The sequence below is a fragment of the Ornithorhynchus anatinus genome, chromosome 7, assembly GCF_004115215.2.
Source record: "Ornithorhynchus anatinus isolate Pmale09 chromosome 7, mOrnAna1.pri.v4, whole genome shotgun sequence".
Classification (NCBI taxonomy): Eukaryota; Metazoa; Chordata; class Mammalia; order Monotremata; family Ornithorhynchidae; genus Ornithorhynchus; species Ornithorhynchus anatinus.
Window position 1 is genome coordinate 593301 of NC_041734.1, and position 23531 is coordinate 616831.

General features: G+C 64.4%; 2 protein-coding genes across 2 annotated transcripts in view; one reads left to right on the plus strand and one right to left on the minus strand.

Moving 5' to 3' along the window:
- The first annotated feature begins 484 nt into the window (after positions 1-484).
- Positions 485-16368, plus strand: IL7 (interleukin 7). Its single transcript, XM_039912521.1, has 7 exons — positions 485-494; positions 2779-2865; positions 3911-4290; positions 11204-11302; positions 13666-13812; positions 14599-14676; positions 15765-16368. Exons 1-7 carry the CDS (start codon positions 485-487, stop codon positions 15894-15896), a joined length of 933 nt encoding a protein of 310 aa, XP_039768455.1. The 3' UTR covers positions 15897-16368.
- Positions 16369-16791: 423 nt separating this feature from the next.
- Positions 16792-23531, minus strand: part of ZC2HC1A (zinc finger C2HC-type containing 1A) — a 35242-nt gene continuing 28502 nt past the window's right edge. The window contains exons 8-9 of the mRNA XM_029069387.1: positions 21116-21226; positions 16792-18306 (exon numbers count right to left, since the gene is read on the minus strand). Of these exons, the coding sequence (XP_028925220.1) occupies positions 18162-18306; positions 21116-21226 (256 nt within the window). The 3' untranslated portion in view covers positions 16792-18161. The remainder of the gene's footprint in view (positions 18307-21115; positions 21227-23531) is intronic.

Here is a 23531-nt window from a genome sequence, read left to right on the forward strand (position 1 = left end):
ACCTCGGGATTCGGGGCTTCCGGTCACCCGACGGCTTTCGGGGGACTCGGTAAGCCAGGTCACCGTGGCCCGTGGCCGAGGAAACACCTGCAGCCTTCCTCCAGGCCAGCCCACCGTAGGGGCCTCCCCGACCTCCAACCCACACCCCTCCGGGACCGAGTATTAAGAACACACAGACACACACACACACGCCCTTCTCTCTCCCCCACCCCCTCCCCGACCCCCCAGGGCCGCGGGCTGGACACATAGACATCCCGCCCCCGAGGAGGCTGGGCGCCGGACAAACAAACACACAAACACACCCACACCCCTACACACACACACACGCAGACACGTACACCGCCCCCCACCCCCGTCCCCGCCCAGCTGAGCGGCCCTTGCCGGAGGAAGGGACAGCGGTCCGCGGCCCCCGTGGTGGTCCTCCGCGGCCCCCCGGGGCCATGGGCCCCGCATCCCGCCCCCGCCGGCTTCCCCACCGCGGACCATGGGCCACGGTGAGTCACGCCCAGGGGGGCCCGGGTGGGTGGGGAAAAGGGGGGACCGGGGGACGCAGGAGTCCCCCGCGACTGGTGCTCTGGGGGCTGACCATTCGGAGGGGCGGTGGACAGCGGGCCGTCTGTTCTGGGAGAGGTGGCTTTGCGGCTTGTCTCTCAGCCCAACGCGGGACGGGGACGGTGTCCCATCCGGCCGCCTCCATCTCCCCCAGCGCCCGGGACGGTGCTGGGCACACGGTAAGCCCTTAACAGATACCATCATCATCATCATCCTTCTCATTACAGCAAGCCTCCGGGGTGGAGGGGATCAAGCCTAGACGGCGTGCCCCCGGTGGCGTCTAGGCAGTGCGGCTCGGGCAGCAGGTGTCTCCTACAGCGTGCCGTCCCATAGCGTGCCCTGGCCAGCGCGGTCTATACGGCGTATGCCGAGCCCGTGCGTCTATACGGGGCGTGTCTACGCAGCAGCGCGTTTATACAGCGTGCGTCTAAGCGGGGTGTGCCTCGGACAGTGTCTACGCCACGTGTCTACGCAGGGTAGCGTGTCCGTGCGGCGGGTGTCTACGCAGCGTACTCCGGACGGTGTGTCTACGCCACGTACCTGTGCGGGTGGTGCGTCCAAGCGGCACGTGTCCCTTCGGCGTCTCCGAGCAACGTACCCCGGGCGGTGCGCCTTTGCGGCCGGCCCCGTCTATACGGCACGTCCTAGCGGACGGGGGCCGGGACCGAGAGTCGGGGACCTGAGTTCTAATCCTGCTGTGTGACTAGGGGCAAGCCACGTAACTTCTCTGTGCCTCAGTTCCCTCATCAGCAAAATGGGATTCGATCCCCGGTCTCCCGCTTACTTAGGACGGGAGCCTCCCGTGGTGCTACAGTGGTGTCCACCCCGGTGCTCTGTATAGCGTTCGGCACATAGCAAGCATCCAACAGACGCGTCATTGTTACTACAGTGTGCGTCTCTGCGGCACGGCCCGGGCAGCGCGCCTGGGCGGCATGTCTTTACGGTGCGTGTGCATACAAGTGTGCTCAGAGTGATGTGCCTATGCGGCGTGCCCCGACTGGTGTGTCCACACGGCGTACGTGCGTACGGCGTGTGTCTACGCGGTCTGCCCCGGGCAGTGTGTTTATACAGAGAGCGTCTAGGCAGTGTGTCTACGTCGCGGGCACGGGACAGTGCGTCTTTACAGTGTGTGTCGATGCAGCAGGCCCCAGGGCGGACCAAGAAGGTGGGACTCTGTGTTCCGTCTGATCACCAATTCCCGCCGAGCTCCTGGCCGGGCGGGTGGCCGCCGGCGACGGGAACTGGGGGGTGGGTGCCCTCGGAGGACGGCGGCGCGCAGGTTCTTCCGTGCGCCCTCGGCCCGACGGCTGCCCCTGTTGGACTGCGGTGGGAGGGTGGGAGGGGGGATCATCCCAGAGGGGCAGAGGCCCGGCCCCTCCGGGAGTCGGCGGAGCTCAGTGGCGCGTCCAGGCTAGGTAGGCGGAGGGGAGAGGGAAGGGGGCACGGGATCGGCAAGAAGGTTTCCCCGAAGGATCCGTCCGAGGAGTCCCGGGGGAGGCCGGGCCTCTGGGAAGCCGCAGGTGGGGCCGGGTGGGACGGGGGCGGCGGAGCCGCCGGAAGCCCCATCCGGCCGGGACTCGCTTAGCGATTCAGCCCAGATGGGCCGAATCTGACCACATCTGGCTGTGCTGAGGTGTGGCTTCTCCTCTCCGCAGGGCGGGGGAGTGTAAAAAGGAAAGCGCAGAGAACAGACATCATCGTTGACCCGTGGTCCCAAGCTGGGAGGGTCTGGGGTCATTTCTGGGCCATTTGGGTGCCACGGGGACCCTCCGCTCAGGGCAGACGGGCCGAGGTCAGGACGTGGGGGGGGGGGCCTACCTCGGTCCTTGCAGAACCGGGGAGCGCCAGGGGTGATGGCAGTTGCCGTTTCCAGCTGCAGGTTCCGTTCACTGACCGTCAAGTGGGCGCCCGGACCGTGCCGAGCCGGAATGGCCCCGGGGAGGAACCTTCCAGATGCAGGCCAAAGGCCGGGAGAGGCAGGGAGCTCCACCGGCGGGCACCTGTTCAGCAAAGCCTCCGGCCCCAGGCCGGACCGGACCGCCTCTGAGAAGCTCAGCTCCCCGGGGGAGCCTGCGGACCGGAGCCGGAGCCGGACGGATAGATACCGGAGGCGGGAGGGGGGGGAGGGGAGAGGGTGACCGGATCCCACGGCCCGGGTAGCCAAAGTCCCGGGGCCGAGCAGCCGAGGGTCCGCTCGTCCTGTGACGTCTTGCTCCGCCGTCCAAGGTTTCAGCGACCCGAATGGGTCCCAGGGGGCGCAGAGAGAGCCGGGGTTGAGTGACGCCTCGGGGACCGTCAGGGATGTCACGTTGGGTCAGTGGGGAGAGTTAGGGGAATCGGAGGGTCGGTCCCGGCTTGTCGAGGGAGAGTCAGGGACGGAGAGGGGAGAGTCAGAGATGCCGGATGGTCCGTGCCGGGTCACCGGGGGAGAGTCGGGGACGGAGAGGGGAGAGTTGGGGGCGCTGGCCGGTCCGTGCCGGGCGTCCAGGAGGGCGACCAGCTCAGGTCCTCGTATCCCCGTGAGAGCCGGCGGCGGGCCGGGTGAACCGCGGGGGTGATCCGGGAACGGTGAGGTGGATGACCGCGCGCACCTCGGGTTCCGTTTAACTCCCCTTTCCTCAAAGGGACGAGGTTACGCCGCCCCCGGTTACCGTTTCGGCCCCTGCACCCCCGGGTCCTCCGGATGCGGGCGAGTTAATTTAGCGATAAGAGCAGTAGCGGTGTTCGCTTGGTGCCCGGTGCCACACTAAATGCTTACATCTCGACCCTACGGGTTGAAGTGCCGTCCTGGGCCCCAGACGGCCTCCCCGTCCATCGTCAGCTCAGCCCGCTGTGGCCACACGGGCCCGGGCTCTCCCGAAGGCCAGTTCCGTCACCGCCCGCCTCGCAAACCCGCGCCGAGCGAACGAAGCTGAGGAAGAGCCCGGGAAGGCACGCTGCCCGCGGGAGGCATCCGGGACGGCGCTCCGCACGGATCCGTTGTTCTATTCCCGGTATTCGTTAAGGGCATACGATGTGCCAGGCGCTGTTCTAAGTCCTGGGGTAGATACAAGTGAATCGGGTTGGACGCAGATCCCTGTGACCACATGGGGCTCGCGGCCGTCACCCTCACTGTACGGATGAGGGAACCGAGGCGAGTTGCCCGAGGTCACGCAGCAGACAAGCGGCGGAGCCGGAATCGGAACCGGGGTCCTCCCGACTCCCAGGCCCGCGGTCTATCCGCTAGGTTACGCTGCTCCATCTGGAAACGCCGAGTGCGCCTCACCGGCACTCACCCGGCACGGCTCCCTTCCTCCGGCCAACCCCGCCTCATCCTCCGGGGAGCGGGCCCCACCCCGCCGGCCTCTTGCACCGTGAGTCACCGCTAAATCAAAAGCGAAAGACGGAGCGGCCGGACTCTCCCAGGGTGTCCCCGCCAGCACCGGCGTGTGGGACTCCCGGCGGGTCGCGGGGGAGGATGTCCTCCGGCTAGAGACGCCCGCGGGGGGCCCCCCTTCCAGCGACGCGCTCCCGCCCGGGGAGCCCGGGGCCCGACAGCCGGCCCCCGAACCTCGGCCCCGCTCCCTTTCTTCTCATTTGATGTCATTGAATTCAGTCTTTTTTAGGTATGTCTTTGGGATCCCTCCTCTGATCCTCGTTCTGGTGCCCGTGTCGTCTTCCCCCGACTGCGAGAGGAAGACGCTCAATCGGGAGAACGAAGAGTACGTGAACGTCCTGCTGCCCGGGATCAACCGCCTGGTAGGTCTCCACGTCCGTGTCGCCTCCGCCGCCGCTCTCGCTTCGGGGGCGATCCCGGAGCCGTCCTCGTCCAGCCGGAGGGCCGGGGTTTTCGGGGGCGGCCTCTCGGGCTGGAGCGTGGGGCCGGGAGCCGGCGGCCGGGGTCCCGGGGACCGTGGAGGATCGGCACCCGGTCCCCCGGGTGGATCTCCGAGATGGTGCCCCGGCCCCCGGGGGGTCCGACCCCAGCGGTCCACCGGGCTGGGTCGAGCGGGCGGGGGGCCTCGCCCCGGGGGCCTTCTCTCCCCGGCAGCTTGCCGCCCCCCATCTCCTCCCCAGGGAGAAGCAGCGCGGCTCGGTGGAAAGAGCCCGGGCTTCGGAGTCGGAGGTCGTGGGTTCGAATCCCGGCTCCGCCGCTTGTCAGCTGTGTGACTGTGGGCGAGTCACTTCGCTCCTCTGGGCCTCGGTCCCCTCATCTGGAAAATGGGGATTGAGACCCGTGAGCCCCACGTGGGACAACTTGAGTCCCTCGTGTCCACCCCAGCGCTCAGAACAGTGCTCTGCACATAGTAAGCGCTTAACACATCCCGACGTTATTATTACCCTCTCCCCGCCGCTCCAGTTCGTGGGGTGGGATTCCTGACTCCCCAGACATCTGGTCCGAGGCTCGCCTTCATGAGAATAATAATAACGATGATGACGTCGGCATTTGTTAAGCGCTCACTGTGTGCAGGGCACCGTTCTAAGCGCTGGGGGAGATACATGGTAATGAGGTGGTCCCACGCGGGGCTCACAGGCCTCATCCCCATTTTACGGATGAGGTAACCGAGGCCCAGAGAAGTGACTCGCCCAAAGTCACACAGCTGACAAGGAGCAGAGCTGGGATTCGAACCCATGACCTCTGACTCCCAAGCCCCGGGCTCTTTCCACTGAGCCACGCTGCCTCCTCTCACCTCGCCTTATCCCAGGGAGCCGCCCCAGGTCGGGCCACACTGGATCCGTTGCTGCGGCCGCCAGGCCGTCCGAGCGCCCACTACAGTGCTGAGCTCCCAGCGGGACGCTGGACACGTGCCGCCGATTGACTCTGGGTGAACCGGGCAGGAAATGTGCCTGTTTATTCTTGATCTGTAGTCTCCCGAGCGCTTAGTACGGGGCCCCGCACACAGTCAGCGCTCGGTAAATAATAATGATAACGTCGGTATTTGTTAAGCGCTTACTATGTGCAGAGCACCGTTCTAAGCGCTGGGGGTAGACACAGGGGAACCGGGTCGTCCCACGTGGGGGTCGCAGTCTTCATCCCCATTTTACAGATGAGGTCACGGAGGCACAGAGAAGTTAAGTGACTCGCCCACAGTCACGCAGCTGACAAGTGGCAGAGCTGGGATTCGAACCCATGACCTCTGACTCCAAAGCCCGTGCCAAGCCCACGCTCTTTCCACCGAGCCACGCTGCTGTCTCCTAATACAGTCGAACGAAGCGGAAGATGGGGAGGGAGAGAAGCGGCCCCCCGGTCTCGATCCCGATCCAGCCCTAGGACTGTCGGAAAAAGATTACCAATCGTCAGTTCTTTGCAAGCTTTAGAGAATCGGGGAAGGCGGGGGTTGGGGGGGGGAAATCAGGCCATTCCTTGTGTCGGTCTGAGACTTCTGCCATTTAATTGGGAGGCCGTGTTGCCCAGTGTGAGGAGCGGGGGGACGGGGGACGGCGGTTCGACCCCCAGCACCGCTATCGCTCTGCTGTGTGATCTCAGGCAAGCCACCCAACCTCTCTGGACCTTTGTCTCCACCTCTGAAAAACGGGGACAATGCCCCCCCCCCCCCCCCGTTTCTCGGGGATGTTTCGTAGAGCAGATGAAGTCACTGGGGCGAGAGCGCTTCCGGGATGGATTCAGGGGCTTCTTATTCCTCGGGGAGCCCGTGACCCCCCAGCCCAAGCTGAAGCGGCAGGTCCCGGGGGCCCGGGCCCCCGGGTTCGGCCCTGCGGTGGAGATGGTTCATCGTCGCCCGCTCCTCCCCCAACCACCCCCTCGCCCGACGGGTACAAGGAATGGTACATTTGGGCTACCGCCTCTGTGAAGGAGCCAGCCTGGATTAGAGCGGGCCCTGGGCTGGGGGGGGTGGGGGGTGGCCCGTGGAGTCAGACCCTGGAGCTGGGGGAGGTGAGGCCGTTTCCCGGAAGGGCCACGGGGCGGATTCTACCCCGCACACTCTGCCCCGTATATCTGCGCTGCCAAGCAGGGAGAGGGGTGCCCACCCTCCCCGACTCCCGTTTTCCCTCCCTCCGGTCCTCCTTCCCTCTCGCCCTCCTCCTGTCTTTCCTCCCTCCTTCCCTCTCTTCTCCCTTCTCTCCCTCCTCTAGTCCGCCCTCTGTCCTTTCCTTCCCTCTGGTCATATCAATTGTGATATTTGTTAAGCGCTTACTAGGTGCAGAGCACTGTTCTAAGCGCTGGGGGATACAAGGTGATGGGTTTGTCCCGCGTGGGGCTCTCAATTTTAATCCCCATTTGACAGATGAGGTAACTGAGACACAGAGAAGTTAAGCGACTTGCCCGAGGTCACACAGCTGACTGGCGGCGGGGCCGGGATTAGAACCCGTGATCTCTGACTCCCGAGCCCACGCTCTTTCCACTGAGCCACGCCGCTTCTTCCCTCCCTCCTTCTCTTCGGTCACTCTTCTTTCCCTCCCTCCCTCCCGTTCCCCCTCCCTTGCTCCACACTTCTTCCATCCCTCCCATCCTTTTTCCTTCCCCCCTGGCCTCCTCTCTCCTCAAATCTCCCCAAGCAGCTTTACAGGAGTGGTTCGAGGAGGAGGGGGCAAGCTGGGAGAGCCGCCCGGGGCCCCAGACGAGAGAGCGCCAGGGGTTTGCCAGGATGAGGGATGCCAGGGGAGCCCCCTCGCCCACCTTGGGCGGGCAAAGTTGCCCCGAGGCCAGAGAAGGGCTGACGCGACAGCCAGGCGGGGCAGAACCTGAAGCAGCGTGGCTCAGTGGAAAGAGCACGGGCTCTGGAGTCAGAGTTCATGGGTTCGAACCCCGGCTCGGCCACCTGTCGGCTGTGTGACCTTGGGCGAGTCGCTTCACTTCTCTGGGCCTCAGTGACCTCATCTGTAAAATGGGGATGAAGACCGTGAGCCCCACGTGGGACATCCCGATTCCCCTGTGTCTACCCCAGCGCTTAGAACAGTGCTCGGCACATAGTAAGCGCTGAACAGATACCAACATTATTATTATTATTATTATTATTACTATTAGAACGTTAGCGGGATGGCGGCCGCCGCCAACCCGGCCAATTTCTCTCTCCTCGGCTCCCGGGATGGGCTGGAAGGCGAAGGGTGGCCCGGGCAGACGCTCGAGCCCGGACCTCGGGGAAGGTCCCCCGGTTCCTGGACCTCGGCAGGGAAGCGGCCGGGTCCCCTGACCCTGCCCGACCCCGCTGCCGTTCCGTCTCCTGCCCGGTGCCCGGCTCCGTCTGGCCGGAGGCCTTCCTGGCTTGGGGTCTTGTCCGGGCAGGGGCTGCCCCCCCCCGGGGTCTGCGCCCTGGGACCCCTTCCCTCTGGGGACTGAGGAGTCCACTAGGGAGCCGCTGGCTCTCCCAGAGTCCCGGCTGGGGGAGAGGCACTTCACGGCAGCCTCCCCGTCTCGGGGCGGTGGAGACGCGGAGGCTCCTGGCCTCTGGGCGGCTCCCGGGGCAGCCGCTCCGGCGGGATCGTGGGGTCGGGCCGCCATCGAGAAGCGGTGGGGTCTAGTGGAAAGAGACCGGGCCTGGGAGGCGGAGGCCCCGGGTTCTGATCCCGGCTCTGTCACTGTCCGCCGCGTGACTTCGAGCAGGCCGCTTGGCTTCTCTGGCCTCAGCGACCTCATCTGTGGAATGGGGATTCGATACCCGCTCCGCCTCCCCCTCAGACCGGGAGCAGAGCGTGGGACAAGGACGGTGTCTGACCCGATGATCTTGCGTCTATCTCTGTGCTTAACACGGTGCTCGGTACACGGTAGGCGCTTAACAGATACCACGGTGTTCGTTATCACTATTAAATAAAATAGACGTTGGTATCCGTTAAGCGCTTGCTAGGTGCCGAGCACTGTTCTGAGCGCTGGGGGAGATACAGGGTCGTCGGGCTGTCCCACGTGGGGCTCACACACTTTTAATCCCCGTCTTACAGATGAGGGAACTGAGGCCCAGAGAAGTGAAGCGACTCGCCCACGGTCACACAGCTGACGAGTGGCAGAGCCGGGAGTCGAACGCATGACCTCTGACTCCGAAGCCCGGGCTCTTTCCACAATAATCGTATTATTACTACTAATAAATATTAAGTACCATCCTCGCCCCCAAACCCCGTGCCTGCTGGGAGTAGCCTGTCCCCCCTGCCTCACCAACATGGTTCAGTCTTTCCCCTGGTGCGTGCGCTAGAGGAGACTCACACCTTGTGCCCCAAACCTGTTTAAAGGGAGATCTCCCAACTACCCTGAGGGATCTGCCTCGGTCTTCTCCAAACCATCTCGGGGACACGGTCCGTGCCAGCTCCTCGCCGGCAGGGACGGCGCTTAGCACAGTGCTCTACAAACAATGCTCACTAAATACGACTGAATGAATGACGGGGGGAGGTATCTCAGTCTTCCGCTGCTCGGTTTGCTGATGTCCATCAAATCGAGTGTTTTTTGAGCATCTATTTTGGGCAGAGCACCCTACTAAACCCTCGGTAGAGTAAATTGAGCTCTAAGGCACTACCCCTGCGGTCAAGGAGTTTAGAGTCTAACGAGGAAGACGGATGACAAATATTTTCAGGTAAGAGGAAAGAGACGATGGACGAGGAAGTGCTTCTCTAGCTGTACGCTCATGGGTAGGGAACCTGTCTACCAATTCTGGTGTAGTGTGCTCTCCCAAGCACTTGATATGGTGTTCTGCACACTGTAAATGCTCAATAAATACCACCGATTGATTTCTTGATAGTCATTACATACAGAAGCGCCATTGAGGTGTTGGTGAGAGGTTGAAAGGGGTCTGAAGGTGGGGAATCCTGAGGTCTGGTGGATTGGAAGGGGAGGAAGTTCCAGGCGGGAGCAAGGGGTGAAGGTGGGAGAGTCAGGAAGCAGGAAAAGTGGCTTGGAAGGAACAGGAGGTGGACAGTGCCGTCTGGGGAGTAGTGGGAGGAGAGAGCGGATAGAGAGAGTGAGCTGATCGAGGCTCTTAAAGCCACTGTTGGAAAATTTCTGTTGGATGCCGAGAGGCAAGGCAACCACGGGAGGTTTTTGACAAGGGGGGGGGGGAGACCTGCGCAGAACAACATTTTTAGCAAAATGATCCGGGCGGCAGAACGAAATGTGGACTGGAGAGGGGAGAGACTGGAGGCAGGGAGGCTGACGCAGTGGTCGATGGCATGGGCCTGGGCCACGGTGGTGGGGAGCGTTTGGACGGAGAGGAAGGGGGTGATTCCAGGAAATGTACCCCAAAACTTGACGGGACTTAGTCGCTGACTCTCCGCTCTCTTTCGACTCTCATATTCAGCCTCTGACAGTACCGGGGCGGGGGTTCGGAGGCAGGGAGGACGGCGGCGGGGTCGACTGCAATGGGAAAATGAGGTGGAGGGCAAGTTTCGGGCGCAAAGACGGATTCCGTTTTAGACAGGTTGAGCTTACGGTTCCAGAAGGACTTCACGTGGACTCGTCCCGGAGGAAGGACAAGTGAGTTGCGCAGATGAGATGAGGGACAGCAAGCTTTCCAGAGTACAGCGCTCAGTAAATATCACCGATCGACTGAGGCACCTGTGGTCCCGGTAGAAATGGTCGTCGAAGCCGTCGGAGCAGACGAGCTCCCCTGGGGAGAGAAGGGGGGACCCAGACTGGGTCTCGAGAGACCCCCGCAATCTGGGGGAGGGAGGCAGAGAGGGAAGAGTACAGTGCCTAACGCATAGTAAGCACTTAGCAAAAACCATTAAAAAAGGCAAACCATAGGAGGAGTGTCACCGGAGCCAAGACCAGCTAGTTTTCCGAGGAAGGAAGCGTCAAAAGCAACGGAGAGACGAAGGAAAATTAGGGCAGCAAAGAAACCATTAGATTTGGCAAGGAGACGGGTGGCCTTGGAGAGAGGGTCTCGGCGGAGTAGAAACCAGACTGTAGAAGCGCAAGAACCGGCGGAGAGGAGGCGGAGGCAGCAGGTGTTGCCAACCTCCCGGAGGGCCGTGGACCGGAATAGGGAGCGGGGAGTTGGGGAGAGCCGGAGGGGGGCGGTGGAGCCGAGAGGTGACTCGAGCGGAGGCCGGGGAGAGGGGAGCGGGAGCGCCGCTCCTCCGCCGGCTGGTTTTCGGCCCCGTGGCCCCGCCTGGACCGGTCCCGTCAGGGAGGCGCCCCGCTCGACCCGTGTGGGCCCCCCGGGGCACGCTGACACGCACGCAGGTTATCACGGGTGGAGTAGTTTGCGCCTTCACGTCTGAGAACTCGGCCCCGACGATCGCGATCGCCTAGGGCAGTATACCTGTGGTGGGACAGGGCAGTGCCAGACGGCCTGGAGGGGAAAGCACCCTGGAAAGAGACGGAGTCGCCTCCCCATCTCGGCCCGCATCCGTATCCGCTCTCTCCGCGGACTCTTCCCATTTTCACCCATCGGCCCGCCTCACCCTCTTCTCCCCAGCTGGCTTTCTTCACTTCTCTCCAGCGCGGCTCCTAGGTTTCCCTCGCTCTCGGCTCTCTCGCCCACGCTCGGTTCCCCCGGCTTGCGACTCTTCACCGTTGACGTCGGGCAGTCCCGACGCCGACGACCATCGTGACGACGGTACCCGTCGAGCGCTTGCTCCGTGGCGAGCTCCGGGGGCCGGGGGAGGGCGACGCAGATCGGAAACGGTCTCCGTCCCCCGCGAGGCTCGTGGCCTGAGGGCTTTCGCTCCGGGAGACGCTCGAGGTGACCGCCTCTTCACCACCGGCCATTTCTCCATTCTGTCGCAGAAGAACCTGTCCCACGCGGAGGTCACGGCTCATGTGTCCAACAGCTGCCGGGGCAGAGAACCCAACTGGCTCAAGAAGCTTTCGTGCAGCGACTCTAAGGTAACGGCGCCTCCCCGGGGTTTCTGTGGCCACCCTCGCCACGGCGCAGGGCCGCCTTCTTGAAAAGCGACCCGTCGTGTCGTCGGCCGTTTCCACGGGGCTCGGAAACCACCGCGGCGGCGCGCGTGAGCGGTCCGTAACCGAAGCACGTGGGGGGCCTTCGTTCATGCATACGTTCCATCGTATTTACCGAGGGTGGCGCATCTGCGTCCGAAGCGAGAAGCCTGTGTGGTCTGCGCCTCGCACTTGTGTGCGCGAGCGGCCTGTGCGGTGCGTCTGAAGCGTGTGCCTCCTCTGCGGCGTGTCTGCAATCTTCAGCTTGTGTGAGTGGCCTCTGTGGAGCGGCCCGTGTGGTCTGTCTGTGCCTCAAGTGGGCGTGAGCGGCCTGGGCGACTCGTCTGAAGCGCGTGCGTCTCCTCTGTGGCGGTTTGCATCTCCGGCTTGAGGGCCCCGTGTGGCGCGTCTCTGTCGGAAGCGTGTGAGGGAGGCCCGCCCGGTCTGTTCGTAGCTGAGGCGCGTGAGATGGCCCGCGTGGCGTGTCTGTGTCGGAAGCGTGTGAGGGAGGCCCGCGTGGGGTGCCTGTGTGTAGAGTGCGCGAGGGGCCCGGGTGGTGTCCCCGAAGCGTGTGTGTGAGCGGTCTGCCTATCGCGTCTGTGTCTGAAGCACTGTCTCAGCTTGTTCGCCTCTTTCGGGGATGTGTAACTTAAAGGCTGCCGTTGGCAGTGACACGGGCGAACCGTAAACTCTAACGATCGACTCCTATCACGCCCCCGCCCCCGGAACACAACGCGGTCCTACGCAGGCAGGGCTGCAGTCCTGGGCGGCGTGGCCTAGAGGCGAGAGGACGGGCTTGGGAGTCAGAGGTCAACGGGTTCGAATCCTGCCTCCGTCACTCGTCTGCCGTGTGACCTCGGGCGAGCCGCTCAACTTCTCTGGGCCTCGGTTACCTCGTCGGTAAAATGGGGATTAAGACCGTGAGCCCCACCTGGGACAACCCGATTCCAGCATTAACCCCAGTGCTTAGAACAGTGCTGGGCACGTAGTAAGCGCTGAACAGATACTATAATAACAATTACTATTATTATTAAGCTCCGGCTGACCTCGCCCCGCCATCACTTGTTCTGGGGCTTCCTTCCTAGTCTCGCCTGTCTGCGTGGACACCGTGTCCTTCCACCTCTGTCTCTGCTGTCCTCTCCCAAGCTCTTCGCACAGGGCTCTGCACACGGCAGAGGTCTCGGAAATCAGTAAAGGCTGTTAACTGATTGCTTTCCTGCCCAAATCCAAATGGGTCACCGGTGGGTCGAGGGGACCCGCTGTCAGAGTCCATCCCGGCTTCGGAAAAACCTCGATCCGAGAGGCGGAACGGTCACCTCCGGGACTCCGCTCGGAAGCCAGAGCCCCGTGGGAGTTGGGCCCGGGCGGCGGCCGGCCCGAGTCCAGTCCGGGGCTACCCGGGGCAGTAACGGGGATGGTCACACCGAGCCATTCCCGCCGGGCCCCGGGGGGAAGGTACAACAGAGGCCCGAGAGGAGGGACCTTCCCACGAGGGGCTCGCCGGTGATTCCCGCTCCCGAGGGACACCCGCTGGCGTTTCAGGCTCCCTTGGGCAGGACGATGCCGGCAAGGGATTCTGGCGGACTGCCCCCCGCAACTTCCCGGGGAGATCCCGGAGCGGGCGCAGAGAGACCCTGGGCAGCGGCGACCGCTACGGGTGAAGCCACCATTTCAGTGTGTTAGCGTGAGGGTAACCCCGACGCCCTAGGACCGCCAAATCCAACGTTCCTGTGGCTTTGGGTTACCGATCCCCGCCAAGGTCACGTGCGGCATCACGGTTCCATCTTCCCCCACTCGGCCGAGTTTCCGTCTCCATCCTCTCCGACCGCAGTTCTCTTGGCCGGGACCGTTTCCTGCTTGGCGGCGTCCAGGGAGGGGGGAGGCCCTTGCCGTAATCTTTTCGTCTGTTGCCGGGAAAGCCAACCAGAGCCACCGGCCCTCCGGTCCCCGCTTCCTCCGGGGGCGGGCCTTCGCTGAGCCCACGGCCCCGTCGCCTTGCCCCGACTCAGCTGGCGCTGATAAAAGGGAAACTTTGCCGTCGTAAAATTTCCAGAACGGAGCTCCGGGCTCCTGGCGCCGAGTAATCATTAACCCCGAACCCCAAACCCCTACACTTGGGGTGCTGCCGACCGGCACCAGGGTGTTTGCCAGTCACGTGATCTATCAGCAGGCGAGCTGCGGGGCGGGGGGGGGGCGCGAATCTCTGGGTACCTATCGAGCTTCCGAGGGGTTTGACGATCGGCAGGCTCCACCCAACCCCGTTGGACTCGTCCCTTTCTCTTTCTCCCTCTCCTCCATACCCAACCCAGGAAGGCATGTATCTGTACCTGTGTCAGGCGGCCTGTAAGATGCTGCAGATCGCCAAAGCCAACATCGGCGAGGCCTTGAACCGACAGCTAAGTTTCGTCTCCCGGGACACGATCGACATCCTGTGTTGCAACTGCCACCAGGTCAGAGTAAGTTGAGGAGGTGGGAGCCAGGCTCTGGGTGTCGGGGGTTGGGGGGAGCCACCGCTCCCGACCTCGAGGGGACGGGGTGGGCTGGCGAGTCGAGGCCAAGGTTGGGCTTCGGGCGACGTGGGGGAGAGCGAGGAGCCGGATGCCCCTCCCCGAGTTACCGCGGTCCATTTCTTGGCCGTCCCTACCCACGGGACCCTGCTCGTCCCTGGTCCGTCTTCCCTTGTAACTTTGCTCCGCCGGGCTCCCCCGAACGGCCCCGTCGGGGGGGGGATGGGATGGGATGGGACGGGAGACGACGGCAGCGGTCGCTAGGCCGCGGGCTGAGCCCTCGGACTCCCTCCTTCTGGGGTCCTGCTCCGCCCCCGGCTGCTTCTCTGTGGCTTCCAGACGCTTCGTGGGGAAAGCGGGGGGGGGGGCGGGCACGCGCCCGGAGGTGAGCCCCCTGCCTGCCCGCTCTCCCCTGGGGGACCTGGGATAAGAGAGGGGCGGGAAGCCCGACCCGACAGAGGGCACTCGCCGCCCTCCCCTCACCAGTCCCGGCTGGAGCTGGCGCAAGGAGGGCAAGGTCCTAAGGGCGAGGGCCGTATCTTTCCCTAGTGCCCAGAAGGGCGGGTGCCCGGCCGCCCACCCGCCCACGCGGCCGGATGATCGTCAGAGGCGCCTTGGCACCTCCGTTATGCCTCCTTTTCCCCACCTCCAACCGGAAGCTGAAATAGGGGCACGGTGAGGGGGAACCGGCCCCCTCCCCCATGCCCTTCCACATCTATTTTGTGTTTCCCCCAGGAGAAGCTACGCAGGGCAGAGAGAGAAAAAGAAACCGAAGATCCCTCTCTGACCGAGCCCTACCCAACCAGGAGCGTGGTGAGTCTGCCTTCGCCCCTTCCCCCGATGGTTTGGTCCTCCTTGGCCAGCCCAGCCCGAGGACGCATGGCGATGGGAGGGGGGGGGGCGGCTAGAGTTTGGTTTTTTTTGCTCTTACTCTGTGCCGGGCACTGTACTAAACGATTAGATTGGTTGGACACAGTCCCTGTCCCCTATGGGACTCACCCATTTTACAGACGAGGTGTGAGGTACAGAGAATTGAAGTGACTTGCCCAAGGTCACACAGTAGACAAGCGGCGGAGCTGGGATGAGACCCCCAGGTCCTTCTGACTCCCAGGCCCGTGCTCTACCCACTAGGCCTCCCCGCTTCTCTGAATACTTCGGCAGATCTGATTTGGAATCTTAATCGTCCTCTTCTCCCTCAACCTCGTAAATGGACAATCGCGGGGGCTCACGGGTCTGTCCCCCCCACGGCCACCTCGGCTCCGGCCTGCAACACGGGGATCGCGACTGAGCCCCACGTGGGGCAGGGACCGCGTCCAACCCAATTGGCCCGTATCCGGCCCAGCACTTACAACGGTGCCTGGCACAGAGCGAGTCCTTAACAAACGCCTCGGTTATTACACACGCGGCTAGGTCCACCGAGGTTCCCGGGCGAGCGCGCCACGTCGCACGCCACCCCCGGACTCCGGTTTAGAAATCGGCACCGCACCGGGGGGGGGGGGGGGCGAGAGCGTCGGCGGCTCCTCTTGCCCCACGCTCTCCATCGTGCCGAGACTCCCCCTGCCACGACATCAGGCAGCCTCTCACGCCTTTCCGCCTCCCTCCCCATTTCCCAACTGTGCTTCATCGACGATTCCGCAGGGTCCGTTTTCTTCCCAGGAGAAACCTGGGTCGCCTCTGCTCTGTCCCCTCCCTCCCTCCCCGTCCCACCGTGGCCTTCCCCGGCGGATGGGCGGAAGAGGGTGAATCACTTTCTAGTACCGGAGGGCCCAAAGTGGGCCGGGAAACCGGTCCCGGGAGGGGGAGCCCACCTGTCCCCAGGCCCGCGGCCTGGCCCAACTTCCTTCCTCACCCCTGCTTCCGGGCACCCGCGCTCACCTCTTCTCCTCGGCTCTCTCCCGCAGGGCAAGGACAGAGGCCCAAAGAAAGGGCGGAGGAAACAGAACCCAGAGCTGCGCTGTTTTCTGGAGAAAGCACTGTCTGAATTCATAATCTGCTGGCAAAAGCGCTATTCTGAGACGAGCCGCCTCGGCTGAGCTGCGGTGGCCCGGGCCGGCCCTTGGGGCGCTCGCGTGGCCACTCCCCGCTTGCCCCCGGGCGTCGCGGCAGAGGCTCGGGCCCCCGGGGGCCGCGTCTCGCCTCCCGTCGACCCGCCCGGGCGGCCTCCGTCCGCCCCACCGGCCCGTGCTCCTGCCGCTCTCCCGGGGTCGGCTAAGTCGGGCCGGCAGCCCGCCGCTTGCCCGCCGGAGGGGAGGCTCCACGTCGAGGTGGCCCGGCCCCCGGCGAGGCGGGAAGACCGGCGGCCCGGGCGGAGCCGCCGTGAGGCGAGGGGGCCGTGGGGCCGCCGCTCGCCTGGTGCGACGAGTTAATTTTGACCTGGGAGCACGAAAGGCGTGCTGGAGCCTGAGTATTTTCAGAGAATAATATATTGGCATCTTATCAATGAAATGTACATACTGACTTTCGGATGACGTACCCGAGCATAAATCTATTTTCCTAGATGGCTTATACCTTCCCCTTTCTTATTTTGGGTGACCTTACCCTTTTGGTATTAAAAGAATCCTCCGAAGGACGCCAGCGGAGTTTCTAGGAGCGAGCGAGGTGGAGGATAACAGGTGACGGCCGGAAAGGCTCGCTCCGGCTCGACTCGGGTGACTCGGGCCGCCGGGTCCCCGACCCGCTGCTGGCTTGCTGCTCATCCGTCCTTCCTCCCGTGGCCGGAAGGAGGTTCTTCTCGGCCATCGCCGCGTCCCTCTTCCTCGACCTCGAGGCGCGGTGGCTGGGCGGGCGGACTCTGCCCGGCCTAGGTCTCCAAACCCTCCAAGAAGGTGATGGTTCCCAAGCGCTCTCCCACACCCGCCCGCCGCACCTCCTCCTCCTCCCCCCCGGGGCCTCAGACAACGAATCGCCGCACAGCACCGGGACAGCCGGTAGTGTTCCGTTCCTTTATTGGGAGAGGATAGGGAGACGCGCAGGGGCTCGAGTCGCGATGGGGGTCGAGGGGCACGTGAGTCGTGGAGCTGATGCCTACCGTCAGCGTGGGCCACGGGTGGGGATTTTACACTCGCGGCCCAAGCTGGAACTCATTTTCCACATTGCGACACGGTCGCTCAGACACACGCCGAAGCGAGGAGGCCTGGCTTGGAGACAGTTTCCTAGGAACAGTATTGCACAACAAATCAAAGAGAGCAATCGTAGATGAAGTTAATTATGAAAGTCTTAAAAGTGGCTTCGGGTACACGGCCTGTTTCCTAATTCATAAATACCTCGCCCCCGCCCCCCCGCCCCCACCCCGCTTCGGCTTTCCGAAACCGGGTTCCCGATGGAGCCGACCGACCGCCGGCTGCCCCCCGACCCCTCTGGACCGCCCGGGGTGTCCGCCCCGCCCCGCCTCTCCCTCCCGTCCCTCGGAGCCGCGCGGCGGCGAGGGCCAGCGGCCGGGACCCGCCGGGCCCGGCGGCCGAGCGGCACCGGACGTGGAGCGGAGCCGACGGGAAAGCCCGAAGTCACACCGGAAACGCGACGGGTTCGAACCGGTCCGCCTCGGCCCGCACGGACCCGCTCCTCCCTCAGTGACCCGTCGGGGCCGGCGGACCCTGGCCGTGAAGGCCGAGCCCAGCGGGGGCGGAGGAGGGAAAACGGCTCGGCCCGTTAGAGAAGTCGTGCGGCGGAGCGACTTGGGCAGAAGCGTCCTGCCTGCCAGGAAGAGGGGAGAGGGGCCGGGCGACGGGGAGAGAGACCTACCTCGGGGGGGGAGGCCCCGGGACCATCTGGGAGAAAAAACTGCCACCCTCTCTGCACGGGCTCCCGCCCCGTCACCCCGGCGCGGGGCCGCAGGCGGCGGGTTCCCCTGGGAAATGACCCAGACCCACGTTTCCGAGAGGCCTTCCCGGAGCGGGACGGCGGGGGTGGGGGGCCTAGGGCGGGTCTGGAAAGAGCCCCTCTCCGGGAGGCCTCGGGGAAGAGGGCCGGGGTCGCACGGGTCCGGAGAGCGGCACTGGGGCGCGGCCGCCCTCCCGCCCGCCGGCTTCGGGGCCGGGAGAGAGAGCAAACCATCATCCGTCCTAAGCTGGCCTGGGTCCACGGGAAATTCTGGGGCTGTTTCTCCGGGATCTTTGCCGTCTCACGCAGACGTGCGCGCGCGCGCGCACTCACGCGCATATAAATTAGGTAACCGAGCGGGGGACCGCCCCTCCGAGTCACTCCCCCAGGCCGGGGGTCCCGGGGCGCGGGCGGCCGCGGCAGGCGGAGGAACTCCCCGCGGGGTGGGCCGGCCGCGCCGTCGCTCTGGTCGGGGGCGGTCACAGAGCCATCCTCCGAACGCCACACTCGCAGCAGAACTTGGCCCAGTCCACGGGATGGCGGGTCCCGCACTCGTGGCAGAACTTGGGGAACGGTCCCGGGGAGCCGCCGTCGCAGCCGTCGGCCGAGCGGTCGCCGCCCGCCCTGTGTGGAGGCCGGACAAGTGACGTTAGAGTCGCGCCCGCGGGCCGCTGGGCCCCGCCCCGGGGGAAGGGGGGCCGGAGTCCCCCGGCCAGGTTGGGACATCGAAGCGGAAACCGGGACCAACTTGGGACTCCTCCAACTCCTCCTTCCCTCTCATCCCCGGGGCCGAGGGCTTCTCAACACGTTTCCTACCTCCCGCGAAATAAGTGCTTGGTTCCAACCGTGGTTCGAACAGCACGTCGAAACAAAAAAGCGCCTTTGCCTGAATCCCCGCACTCCCGCGGTCCCTCCGCTGAAACCGGGGCGGTGGCCCGGGTGCGGACGGCGGCGGCCGTCGCCCGCCCCGTCCCGCTCACCGTGCGGGGCCTGCGCCGTCCGCGGCCCCAAAAGCGGACCGGGGTGGATGGGAGGCGGCGTGGCCCGGTGGGAGGAGCACGGGCCTGGGAGTCGGAGCAACTGGGTTCTGATCCCAGCTCCGCCGCCCGTCCGTTGGGTGATTTGGGCGAGTCACTTCTCGGTGCCTCGGTTCCCTCATCTGCAAAATGGGGAATAAGACCGGGAGCCCTAGGTGGGACAGGGACCGTGTCCAACCCGAGCGGCTTTGCTCCAGCGCTCGGTACAGCGCCGGGCACACAGCAAGCACTTAACGGAGTTCATAAAGAAACAGAAGAGAACCACCGAACCCAGCGGCTCGCCACTGAGGAAAGCTCACTGTAGGGGGAGGGAGACACCCCGCTTCCAGCTCTCTGACAGTTTTAGGGAAGCAGCTTGGCGGAGCGGATGGAGCACGGGCCTAGGAGTCAGCAGTTCTGGGTTCGAATTCCAGCTCTGCCACTCGTCTGCTGCGTGGCCCCGGGCAAGTCATTTCACTTCTCTGGGCCTCAGTCCCCTCCTCCGTAAAATGGAGATTAAGTCCGTGAGCCCCGCGTAGTAACGGGGACTGCGTCCAACCCGATTCGCTCCTGTCCACCCCAGCGCTTAATACAGTGCCGGCATATAGGAAGCGTTTAACAACCGCTACAATTATTATTTTAGGGGTCGGACCGAGTGGGCCCCGGGTTAGCAGGATTGGCCCGAGCTCTTCAATCTCTCGGAGCCGCCCTAAGAGGCTCTAATGGGGAAAGCAAGCGTCCGGGCTGAGATCCGAGAACAGGTGGGAGACGGCAGCCCACCCACCCACTCTCTTCCCCACCACGGGCGCTCGGGAAGGGATCTCTTAGCCGGCGACGGCCGCCAGGGCCGCCCGGCTCCCCGCCTCCTGCCCTCGCCCCCTTTCCCTCCCCAGGTCGGTCGGACGGCCGGGCAGACTGGCAGCCAGCCTCCAATATCCGGGAGGGAGGCGGGAAGGCAGGTCCAACTCAGCCCGGCAGGGTCTGGGGGAGACGGAGCCCCTCCGCTCCTATTTAGAGAAACCGTCAAGTGTTTATACGCAGGGAGAAAGGGACCTCGCCGGAGATCCCGACGAGAGGGACGATCGCACGTAAGTATTCCGTGTCTACGGGGTCATATCTCGTACAGACGTGACTCGCTTTTAAGTACACACCGGTCAACTGCTGGACGGGAATCAAATTTTTCTTTTAACTTATTGAAACCGTAAGAGTCCAAGCCGCTAAATTCCCGCACTAACCGTGTAACCGACTGTCCCCGTGGACCGCTTGCCCGGGCTGTACCCGCGGGGGCCCCCGGGCCCCCCCCCGAGCCCGCCTGCCCTCTACCCGACCTGGCCAGAAGCCCAAGGACCCCGGGCCGCTCACCTCCCCCATCCCCCGCCCGAAGGAGCGAAAGGGTCCCGCTGCTGCTCCCCGCCTCGACGCCGGCCCTTCCCGGGCTCCTGCCGGGGCCCGGCAGGGGCGTGGCCCGGGGCGGGACGGGAGCGGGATGGGGCGGGGTGGGGCACGCCTGGGACAACACTCTCTGTAGCAGCGTTCTGGAAGGGGGAGGGGAGGGGAGAGCCGCACGGCTCGCTCGGGCAGGAGAGAGGTGCGAAGCTGTGATCGCGGCCCGCTGGCCGCGGGCGATCCCAGCGGAGCCGGCCCCGCAGGGAGCTCGGAGTCCGTCTCCGTCGCGGTGTCTCCCGGCCCCGGATCCCAACACGCGGGAGGCGAGGCCGGGCGCCGAATCGGCCGGCGGGGCCCCGGGCCGAGCGCCCATCCGCCAGACCCGAGCCATCCCCGACCCGAGGCCCCAGAGATTTCGGTCTCAGGGCGGCCAACTGGTGACTCGGAGCTCTTCAAGCGCTCAATTCGGCCCCGCCGTCGGGCCGTCTCCAAAACACACACAAACGCCCGGGCGTCCCGTGGAACCGCTGTCTGCCGCGTGCGGAAGGCGGCACCCTGGCGTGCCTCAGCCGCTCGCGACTGGAGACGAACGCTAACGCGGTCCCACCTGCTTCTAACCCCGGGGGCCAGAGAATGGAGTCGCGACCCGTGCGCACCCCGGGGCTGGCCCGGCTCGGCCTAGAGCTCCCACGGCCGGGTCAGCGGATACACCGTCACCCCGTCGGGCGACTCCCCCGCCTCCGGCCCCTCGTGGTGGGGGGGAGGTTTAGTGGATAGAGCATAGGCACGGGAGTTAGAACGACCTGGGTTCTAATTCCGCCGCCACCACAGGCCTGCTGGGTGACTTTGGGCTAGTGACTTCACTTGTCCGGGCCTCACCTGACAAGGGGGGATTAAGATCGTGAGCCCTACGCGGGACAAGGATTAGGTCCAACCCGATTAACCCGTATCCATCCTGGCATTCAGAACAGCGCTAGGCGTACGGAAAGCCCAGAACGAGAACCGTAATTATCATTATTATTATCACCCACCTGCTCGTGGAACCGTCGACTCCGTAGGTTTTCCTTTTGCTGGCCAGCGCGGCCGGGACGGGGCTCCTCACCAGGCCGGGCGGGGGCGGCGCTCGAGCTCTCGGGGCACCTCTACGGAAGGGGAGACACGTCGGGGCGGGGGGGGGGGTGGGGGGAGGAAGTGTCACCCGTCTGTCAGCGGGACCGAGTGACCAGTCCAGCCAACTTCTCCGTTTGGGAACCGTTGTCAGCAGCAGGAGGCCCAAACATTCTTAGCTTTGCCCTCCACTTTGTTGTACAAGTTGGACACCTTGAAACTTTCTCCGATGAGACCAGAATCCCGGGCGACGCCGAAGCCTGCCTCCCGCTCTCCCCGCTTTGGGGGTCAGGGACGCCGGCTAGGCCGTAGTGGACGCAGCCCGGTCCTGGGAGGCAGAAGATCGTGGGTTCTAATCCAGGCTTCGCCACCTGTCTGCCGTGTGACCCCGGGTGAGTCGCTTCATTCCTCTGGGCCTCAGCCACCCCGTCGGTAAAATAGGGATCGAAAGCGCGAGCCCCACGTGGGACAGGGACTGCGTCCGACCCGATTCGCTTGTATCCGCTCCAGCGATTAGTACAGTGCCTGGCACACAGTAAGCACTTAACAAATACCACAATTATTATTATTCCAGAAACAAACGAAAACACACACACACACAGTCATCTCGAATTCACGTGACTGCCCAGAATTCTCCAAGGGCCTTTCACTCGCTTACGAAATCGAGCTTTCGATTTCTCTCAAAAGCATAAATGATCTGCAATTATAGTTGGAGCTCCGAGCGCCGACCCGGCCCCGGGGAGACAGGAGACTCTGCTCGATCCCGCTCCGGGGGACGAGGTCAGGGCGGGGGGACGGCCAAGAGCCACGCCTGGCCGGGCCCACTCCCGACCCTGGGGTGGCTCTCTCTTCCAACGGGGCCACGTCTGATTCGCCAGCGGGAAGCCCGGGAGGACAGTAGCCCCGCGCCTTGTCGTAGACAGTGTTGGCTGGATCGCCGTGACCCTCCCCTTTGAGCTCCCGGTTTGGGAAGGGAATCCGAGCTCCCCGAGCCGAGCTGCGGCGTAAGGACGGCCTCCTCCCCCGGCACACGGTCGGGACGACAGGCCGACGGGGTTGGAACGGCTCGGGCCCGCGTGAACGTTCCCGGGAGCCGTACCTGAACCCGATCCCGAATTCGCCGGCCGGATCTTCGGGCAGAAGACGCTAGAAGAGCCGGGGCAGACTGCCCCTCTGGGGGCGGGGGGTGCAGGGTGTGTGTGCGTACTGGCGGGAGGGGAGGGACGGGAGTGAATGGAGAAGTTGTGGACTGACCTGCGTTGAGAACGGACGTCTCCGGGCCACCGCCCGTTCCTCCTCAGCCCCTGACCTTTTCTGGGTGGCACCTCTTGACCTCCCGCAATCAATCGATCGCATTTACTGAGCGCTTACTGTGTGCAGAACGCTTTACCAAGCGCTTGGGAAAGTACAATACAGCAATCGAGACAGACAATCCCTGCCCACAGTAGTCTTGAGTCTCTCCTCTGGGGCACTCCTGGGAAGGCTCAAATCAGGCCCGGGAAACAGAGACCTCCTTTCCGGTCAGCCAGTTACTCTCCCGGGGCTCTGGCCCCTTAGGGAAAAAGAAGAGATTGGAGGTTGGAGGAAGCGGAGGTGAAGGGGAATCGCACGAGGCTCGTCGTGTCCACGGAGGTCGTCATCCTCGGTGCCGCAGAGCGTGGGGACGCCGCTGGGACCCACAGCGGGTGTGCAACTGACTCTGTGTGGCGAGGGGTCGGGCGAGCGCACCCCACCTCTCACGACGACCTCTTAGAAACACGCGGGGAAAGTCACCGCCCGGGAGAACCAAGCTTGGACTCCGGCACAGTCAAACCAAAACGTGACTCCCGCTCGGCCCAAGGCAAGACCGGAAACTTCCCGGGAAAAGACCCGAGTTTACAATCCCCCCACCCCCACTCACCAGGGCTGTCGGTGGGCAGGGCCAAAGCCGCCGTCGCCACCTTGGCAGGGAAGGGTGGCGTGCGGGCCGGGAACGGGTCGCCCCGCTCCAACCTGGCCTCTCCGACCTGCCCCCGGGGGAGCTCGATAAAGGCCGCTGCTCCGGCCGCTCCCGCGAGTGGGCTTGAGGACCCAACCTGGACCGTCCCCCGGAGCCCTGATCGGAGGAGGAGGGCGGCAGCTGCCCTTCTGGACCCCGGCTCGAAGAGTTCCAGTCGTGCCCTCGGACCGGTCCTCGCCGCCCCTCGTCTTCTCCTCTGGTAAACCACCGCTCTGGGCCTCCTGTGTCCAATAATTCACGCAAGCCTTCTGACCCCAGCTCATTATTCCAACAGGCACAACTAACTGTCTGCTAGCCATCGGGGCTTGTGACTGGTCACTGGGGGCTTTTGCTGAGCGACC